Source organism: Acomys russatus, chromosome 1 (genome assembly GCF_903995435.1).
Source record: "Acomys russatus chromosome 1, mAcoRus1.1, whole genome shotgun sequence".
Lineage (NCBI taxonomy): Eukaryota > Metazoa > Chordata > Mammalia > Rodentia > Muridae > Acomys > Acomys russatus.
Genome location: NC_067137.1, coordinates 109,121,431 through 109,129,983, shown reverse-complemented (window position 1 = coordinate 109,129,983; position 8,553 = coordinate 109,121,431). Strand labels below are relative to the sequence as shown.

The window sequence follows — 8,553 nt, the reverse complement described above, 5'->3', positions numbered from 1 at the left end:
TTCTGGAGAAAGATGAGTCTCCGCCCCTTTTGGCTGCGTGAGGACCAAGGCTGCCTGGGGCACCAGGGAGCCTGAAGCCCCGGGGGCACAAGCCAGCACATGCAACCTGCGATGGCGGGGCAAGCCGAGGCAGGCCCGCCCTTCACGCCCCCTCACGCCAGGCCCCCGCGGGTCTCGCGGTGGGTGGCCCGGCTTGACCCCGCAACGCCCCAGGCTCGATGCTGAGCGGGGTCCCGCGCTCCTCACGCCCAGCGCTGCTCACGGCACGCCCGGCCTCCGCCCCGGCCCGTTGCGGCTCCGGCCCTGGCCGGCAGGGGCCGCTCCTCCCGGCGCCCGGGGCCCCGCCGCGCCCGCCGCCGCCCGCTCCCCGCCCCTTCCCGGGCCGGCGTTCCCGTTACGCCGCCGAGCCGGCAGCCGGGAGCCCGGAGCCCGCGGCCGCAGCGGGAGGCGGCGCGGGGCCCGGCGGCGGCGGCGGCGGGGCCTGCGGGCGCGCGCCGGGCCGGCCAGGGCGGCCATGGCGACCAGGAAGGCGGGCTCGCGGCTGGAGACAGAGATCGAACGCTGCCGCTCCGAGTGCCAGTGGGAGCGGATCCCCGAGCTCGTCAAGCAGCTGTCGGCCAAGCTCATCGCCAACGGTACGCGCGGGCGCCGCGCCCCGGGGCTGCGGGGGCCGCCGTGGTGTCCGGGGCTAGGCCCGAGGCGCGGGGCACGAGCAGGGGCGCGGCCGGGCGGCGAGGCGCAGGCCGCGCGGTGTGCGCGGGGCCAGGCCCTTGGGGAACGCGGGGTCCTCCGGTCACGCGGCGTGAGGTTGGGCTGGCCGGCGGGCGGTGGCGGCGCCTCAGAGTCCAGACGTGCAGGGAGGAGAGGCTCACCAGAATCGCTGCTATCCCTGACCCCAGAGGCCAGAGGCCAGCCCAGGGCTTCCAAGAAGTTGGACCTCGTGTGTATGAGTGTGTGTGTCTGTGTGTGTGTTTTGTGTGTGTGTGTGTGTGTTTTGTGTGTGTGTGTGTGTGTGTGTGTGTGTGTGTGTGTGTGTGTGTGTGTGTGTGTGTGTGTGTGTGTCGCCCCCAGGACATACCTGTGGGCATCTTGGGGCCACCAGTGTCTGTGGTGTGCTCAAGGGTCCTGCGAATGGAAACGTGGTAAACATATGGTATTCAAGGGCCCCAGGAGGACGCTCAGACTTGGAGGGTGACAAGGGGGTGGCCTTGGCAGGTTGGGGTGTGTGTGTCTTGAGGTCAGACAGATGGATGTCAAATCTGCAGACCCAGAGAGACGTCAGGGTGGAGAGTTTTAAGGGAAATAAAGTCAGGTAGTCAGGGACAAGGTTATTGGGCAGAGAGGTGAGACACTGGTTAACAATGAGGGAATTGGAGCCGATTGGATGAGGGGCCAGGTGTGCCCAGGAGCCAGGCATCTGAGTTGGGAAGCTGGTGGTGGCTGCTGGACTTAGCCAGTGACCCTGTCTGCTGAATTGGTTCTTGCAACCCATCAAACCAAAATTGCACCCGAAATCACATTCCAGAGCAAAGCTCCACGTGGCCTTATTTGTTTTGGAAGCAAGTATGGTTTAATATTTGCTTGTGTTTTAGTACGCGCCAAAACCACAGGCAGGCACTTGGAGCCTGGTGAAAGGGCAGAGGGTTTTGTCCTCCATCACCTCTGGCTTCCCAAGGCTGCCAGGGCAGGTGTGGGCCAAACAACTAAACCACAGAGTGAATGAATGAAGGAATGGCACCGCTCAGTCAAGGGAGGACGTGTGTGTAATGTTTTCAACCTTCCCACCTCACACTACCCAGAAATGGACAGGGAAAATCATTTATCTTTTAAAGGTTGGTCTCTGTGACTTTAAGGAAATAATTCCTGGGAATGAAAACTTAAAACAAAACAAAACCAAAACTGGGGTTCACTATGTAGCCCTCCAACTTACCATATAGCGTAGGCTAGCCTCAGAGCCTCTAGCCTTCTGCTTTGCCTCCCAAGTTTAGGACCATAGGCAAATAGCACATGCAGGGAGGACAAGATTGCGGCTTTGTGCACCGTGGACTAAAGCTCTGCGTAGAAAGTGGTGATTTGACTCAGTTAAGTTCGCATTTGAGGGAAAGGTATTGAGTCCCCAGAACCCTAAAGGCAACGTCACCTTGCCCACTTTTGGCTCTTCGCCTTACCTGTACCACTTTTTTCTTGTTGAGGTGCCAGTTCCCAGTCTCTTGTGTCACTTCCGCCCCCCCCCCCCCACTACCCTCACCCCCCCCCCCACAGGTTGATGTAAGGATTCAGTGTGGTTTTGAGCTTCCTCCCAGCTCTACCCGCTTCCTGCTGTCTGTGCCCCCTCTTGGGCATGGGCACCTGTGCCAGGTGTTGACCAGGCCCCTGCCCTCTGGCATGTACTTCCTGTGAGAAGACCACTGAGAAACAAATATGGGAGGAGTAGTGGAAGCCATCTAGGGATAACAGACACATCTGTGACTGGGAATAATGGGCCGGAGAAAAGAAGGGATGGGCTCAAGCTGCTGTGGTCCCTGGAGTGAGAGGATGTGTGGGCCCGTCTTACCTTCATGGCTCCCTGAGCTTGGCTCTCCTTCCAGAACCTGCCTCCTGTGGCCTCCACTGCCGCTGTGAATAGGGTGTGGTAAGAACAGAACACTGTGGCCCATGGGTCTGTGTATAAGTTAGCTTTGGAACCTCACACGGTGAGCCTCGGCTATTGATGGGGAAAGGTCGTCTAGACTTGGAAAGGTCAAAGAGAGTGCTTAGAAAGACAGAAGCAAACCAGAGAAAGGGATGAAACAAACCCAGAATGGTATGTCTTTAGTAGGTGGAGAGAAACGTCTGAGGGTGGTGGGTCTTCTGGCTGGTGGGGCCTTCCCTGGGCTGATAGCGGGACCGCTTCCTGGCTTTGGGAGCCCTGCCTGCCCTTCGGCCTCTGTCTAGCTTAAAGTTTTGCCGACTGAAGTAAGGAAAACAAGTTAGTGCCACTATTGCCATACTAAGCTTTCTTGCAGGCCAACAAGAGCATGCAGTCCTTGCAGCCAGTAGCCAGTGCCTGAGCCTGCTGCCGCCACTCCTTGCCTCAGTGACCTTGGTCACTGAACAACCCACAGCCTCAGTTGCCTCATTACTCAGGTGACACATCTTCAATTCTGTCACTCTAGAGACAAGTGGACCTCTGTGAATTCCAGGTCAGTCAGGGCCACAGAGTGAAACTGTGCCTCAAAACACATAGCAAATTAAAAAGTTGTAGCTTTGATCCCTAGTAGTGTATACAAACTGGATGTAGTGTGGCCTATCTGTAATCACAAACAGAAAGTGGGTGAGAGTTGAAGGTCATCCTTGGCTAATTAATCAGTTTGAGGTTGCCTGGGCTATAGGAGACCCTGTGTCAAGAAGAAAAGATGAAAGTGTCTGAAGTCTGTCGATATCTACAGAGCCCAACACCTCAGTAGCAAGCCATTCTTTCTTGCTTTCCTCATTGATTTCGTTAAGTCTTCAACTATCGAGTGAGCTACAGGAGCCTGCATTAGAGAGCAGAGACAAAAAACGACACTCTGCCCAGCTCCATGAAGCTCACCTTTTAGTGGGGAAGGGCTGGGGAGGCAAGTGATACAAGCAGGATGTTGGTGGTGGTCAATGCTGCCAGGACAATAAAGGGAAAAGGTTGGGTGGGAAGTTTCGGGGGCTGCTGATCTTAAGTAGGAAGCCAGCGTGGCCACAGTGGCTTGGAAAGTCCTACTGAGAAGGCCGCGAGGGACATAAGACCAGAGAAGCTGAAGGACTGAGTTCTAGACATGGCCTTCAGGACAGGGCCCGGGGGGAGACAGAGCATGTGGACCTTACGGACTAACCCTTATGGCTTTGGCTTTCCTCTGTGTGAGACAGGTGCCAGGGGTGGGTGAGAGCAGCAGTTGCTGGTTCTCAGCAGGGACAGCTCTTTCTGGGAAAGACCTGCTGGCCACTGCCCCCGCCTAGGGACTCCAAGCTGTGGGCACTGAGAGTTGCAGCTCTATTCTGACCCTGGAGATAAAATGGAGCTAGACATTTTGCCAAGAGATGGGTAAGTTAGGAAGGGTCAAATGCCAAGGTGGAAGGAAAACCCAGCAGTCTCTCTCCTGCCTCACACCCCACTGTCTGCACCATTCCACCCATTGTTTAAAAAAAAAAACAATTTTTTTGGAGACAGTCTGATGCATCCCAAGCTGGCCTTGCCGCAAACTCACTAAGTTGCTAAGGATGACCTTGAACTTCTGATCCCCTGCCTCCACTTCCAAGAGTGCTGGGATTACAGGCATTCATACCTGTCTGGTTTCTGCTTTGCTAGGGGTGAAGTCAGGGCCTTGTGTGTGATAGGCAAACATCCTGCCAATATCCAGACTCTTTCTGGAGCTGGCTGAGTGGCCTTGAACCAACTGGTCTGTCTTTCCATTGGTAAGATGGAATTTATAATGCCTGCCCTGCACGTGAGCTCACTTGGAGTGGGGAGGCTAGCATGGTTGTTCTTAAAAGGGATCTCAGCCCAGCTGATTTGGTGAGACTTGGAGACATTTTAATCACTTTTAGTGACAGTAGGGAAATGGTGCCTTTTTGGGGTTCAGAGTTTGGCTCCAAAATCTACTTGGAGCGTGCTATGAGAGAGGGTGTTGGTTTGCCTGTGGCTGGTCCCCTGAGTTTGGGAAGGCAGGAATGGCGTCCTGGCTTCCTTGTGTCTTGACGCCTCTGGAGACTTCCCAAGAGAGGCAGAGTCATTGGTGGCCCCAGGGCTTATTGGGAAGGCTGAGTTTTATCTGAGCCTCTGCTATGAGAAAGTGGCCTTGCTATTTAGCAATGATCTCTTAGGACATTCCTGGGGCCCAACGAGCCTATGGGAGTCAAACTGCCCCCAGGTCAGAGAGACCTCCTATGACGCTCTAGCTGTGCGTTTTGGCCAGCTCCCTGCTCTTAAACAGCTCTTGTTCCCTGAAGCCTGTTGGTACAGAATATGCTGGTACTTTTGGATTGCTGGCACGAAGCTAGGCTTTGGTGGTCCCTGCAGCGAGAGCGGAAAGACCTTGACTTCTGAAGGCTGACATGGACTGGCACTGCCCTGCCCTCCCTGTGGCCTCAGGCTTGGAGGAATTTTGAGGCTCTGAGCTGGGGGAGGGAGGGATCCCTGGCATTCATTGGCTTGGCCCATCAGCTTTTGCAGCACACCCTCCTGTCACCTGGGAGCAGTGTCCTGTTCTCATCCCTGGGCTGGGCTGGATTCCTGGCTCCTCTTTTGCTTGTGCTATTCATGGAATCTTCACTGAAGGTCAGAGTCTGCCCATCTGTCAGGGTCCGGTCCAAGTTCTCCTGGCTGCCCTTCCTTCACAGAAAATGCAGCCATGACAGTCCAGACCATAGAAGACCTTAGAGAGGAAGTCAGATGTCATTTTTCAAACTGTGCTGTTGGTGGACCTCTCGTGGGAGATGGGGCAGGCTTCCGTGTAGCAGGTGAACTTTTTCCTAAGGTTTCCTTTGAAGGAAGATCTCATGTGCTTAGAAAACGAAAACACTGATATCCATGAAGCAAGTCTTACTCCTATGGGTGAGCGGGCCCAGAGAAGGGTCCCCTGTGAAGCTTCAGGCTGGAGAAGCAAGCAGAGTTCAACTGCTTGAGTTTCTGTGGGAGATGACCTTGTAACAGTCATTGCAAAGGGATAAAGACACTGTGAACAGGGGCCAGTTCATCTCAGGTCTTGTTACTCAAATGAATAACAGGGGAAAGCCACTCTGGGAGCCTGGGGAGATGGCTCAGTGGGAAATGCCTGCTTACGAGCTTGGGGCCCTGAGTTCCAACTCCTAGTGCCCATGGAAGAAGCTGGGTGTGGCAGCTTGCGTCCGTGACCCCAGCCCTGGGAACAGGCAGGTTGATCCCAGGTCTTGCTGGCTAGCCAGTCTAGCCAAAAAGGTGAGCTCTGTGTTTAGTGGGAACCTCTGTGAAGCGCGATAGGGAACATGCTCCATGCCAGCCTCTGTCTCCAGATGCGTGTGCATGGTGAGGGCATCCACATGGGCAGGCACACCCTTGTGAGCACATAGTTGTGCTCACGTGCACACACACACACACACACACACACACACACACATGGGGGGGGGATAAACTTCTGATTTTTAGAGAGTTCTTGATTTCAGAAGTTACTGCTAATGTACCATTTTACACGGCTGCTGGTGGTGTTACCCTCTCCCACTCCCTGTTCAAGGGTCTTTCTCTTCCCTACAGCACCTTTCTTGTTTCCTCACCAAGTGGCTAACGTTAGAGCTGAGGGCCATTGGTTTTCTGGCCTCAGAGTGTGGAGTTGGGCTCACAGCTCACTGGTGGAGTGCTGTATTGACCTGGCCCATCCATGGGCTTCTGCGTCCAGTTCTCTGAGCAAATAGAGCAGAGCTCAGGAAGTAAGGTTGAGGGTCTCTTGTCTTGGAAGTGAGGGGTCCCCTACCCCTCTCCCCACCCCACCACTTCCCACCTGTGTTCTGCTGCCAGCCATTCCTTGTGCTGAGCACTGTACTCGGATTGGGCCCTGGTTTATGGTTCCAACTTCATGCTTACGATTGGTTCTGTGGTTTTGCTACCCAATCAACAATTGGCTGAGGTGTAAGCATGTGGCAGCTCTAGCCAGTGGAATATCAGCTTGATGCAGGGGCTTCTGGGAAAGATCTCCTCTTGCTGAAGATCCCCTCTACATGCTTATAGGGGAAGAGGAAGCACTTTTCTTGCCTGGAAAAAGCTGTTTATGCCTTTAGGCCTGGAGCAGCTGCTGCCATCTTGTACCCATAATGGTTCCTAGTGCCTGAGTGAGACCAACCCATGGAGGGTGGCAGCATAGGGGGACAGGAAGACTGTGGCCAACGGCTTCTGCCTGGAGCAGATCTTCTCTGGCCTTCCTGTTGTGGGGGATAATATGTTTCTTCATTGAGAGCACGCTCGAGCCAGGTGTTTGTGCATTACTCACTGCTGAAGGCATTTCAACTACTCCATCTCCTTACTGCCCCAGGGCTGCCTGGCCTGCTTGGCCTGGGCATTTGGGAATAGCCTTTGCTCTTCATTCCTGTTGGCCTCCCATGGCAAGATTCCTCTCTTTCTGGGTGACCTCATGCTTGGCAGATGGAGGAGTCTTGCAGGCAGCCGATGTGTGTGAAAGCTGGTGTTCCCATTGAGAAGGTTTTCATATGCCTTCCAAAACCAGCCCCCTCAACGACAGGACAAGGATAAACAGTGCCATGTAAAACATGAAGGACAGCCACAAGCCACCAGAAACCTAGGGCAGGGGCCACAACCCCTGCTGCCCTAGGTGTGTGTGTCCCTGCTTACTCGGTGTGGTAGGGGTGAAGGTGCTAGAACCATGCAGAAAAGATCTTTTGGGTGTTTCAGAGGCCTGCCAGGCCTGGAGTCAACATCTTATGTACTGCCACCACTCACCAAGGTCCTCTTCAGCTAGTTTTCCTGAATTGCAGCTCTGAAAACAGTCAGTAGGGAAAGAAGCTAGACAGCATTCCTTAGGCTTCTCCTATGTGTCAGACACCGGGTGTGAACTTGTACATGAATTCTTGGTATTCCAAGAGCCATAATTCTTCTCATTCAGGGGTGAGTAGACCACAGTGCAGAGATGCTCACGGCGGTCTAGCTGCCCGGTGACTAGTTTTGTTATCATCCTGGCACTCACACTTTTCTGACCTGGTTGGATTAAAGACTCACTGAGACAACTCTTAAGAGTCCAGGTGACCAAGATCCTGGAGATCCTATGCTGCAAGTCTAGAGGGGTCGCATTCCCCACTCCCAGACAGGGTTTCTCTGTGTAGCCTTGGCTGTCCTGGAACTCACTCTGTAGACCAGGCTGACCTAGAGATTGGCCTGCCTCTGCCTCCCAAGGGCTGGCATTAAAGGCGTGCGCCACCACGGACAGACAAGGGGTTGCAATCTTAAACAAGCCCCCGGGTGGTGCCAAGGGCAGTGAGGGCTGTCGTGGTGTGAGAAGCCGTGGAGACAAGGGCTTGGCCATGGCAGACTTTCAGGCATGCCCTGCGGGAGGCTCCTTAATGGTGGTAATCCTCCTGGCTAAGGCAGGGGCTTAGACTCTGCATCTTTACACAGTCTTTAGGCTTGAACTGGCAGCTGTGAGGCATTTGCTTTGGCTCATAGTAATTAATGATCACTTACTGTGTGCAGACAAAGTACCATGTGGCAGAGGGACATCAGAAAACCAGGACCAGTAGGTCACCCCCTGCAATTTTCAGAGCTCAGGTTAAGGATTCAGATCTTGGCACCAGGCTGAGCCAGTGCTTCAGGAGGTACTTGTTGTGGTCAGAAAGCAGGCTCTCTTAAAACAAAACAAAAACGTTTATTTATTTTATCACTTTATGTGTATGGGTGTTTTGCCTGCGTGTATGCATGTACACCACATGTGTGCCTGGTGCCTACAAAGGTGAGAAGGCTTCAGATCCTCTGGGGCTTGAGTTAGAGACAGTTGTGAGCTGCCATGTGTGTGCTGGGAATTGAACCCAGGTCCACTGTAAGAGCAACAAGTGCTCCTAACTGCT

General features: G+C 54.3%; 1 protein-coding gene across 3 annotated transcripts in view; it reads left to right on the top strand.

Moving 5' to 3' along the window:
- The first annotated feature begins 490 nt into the window (after positions 1–490).
- Positions 491–8,553, top strand: part of Ttc7b (tetratricopeptide repeat domain 7B) — a 202,803-nt gene continuing 194,740 nt past the window's right edge. For all 3 annotated transcript variants that reach the window (XM_051150510.1, XM_051150505.1, XM_051150500.1), the window contains exon 1: positions 491–635. In XM_051150510.1, coding sequence (XP_051006467.1) covers positions 515–635 — 121 coding nt within the window. In that variant the 5' untranslated portion in view covers positions 491–514. The remainder of the gene's footprint in view (positions 636–8,553) is intronic.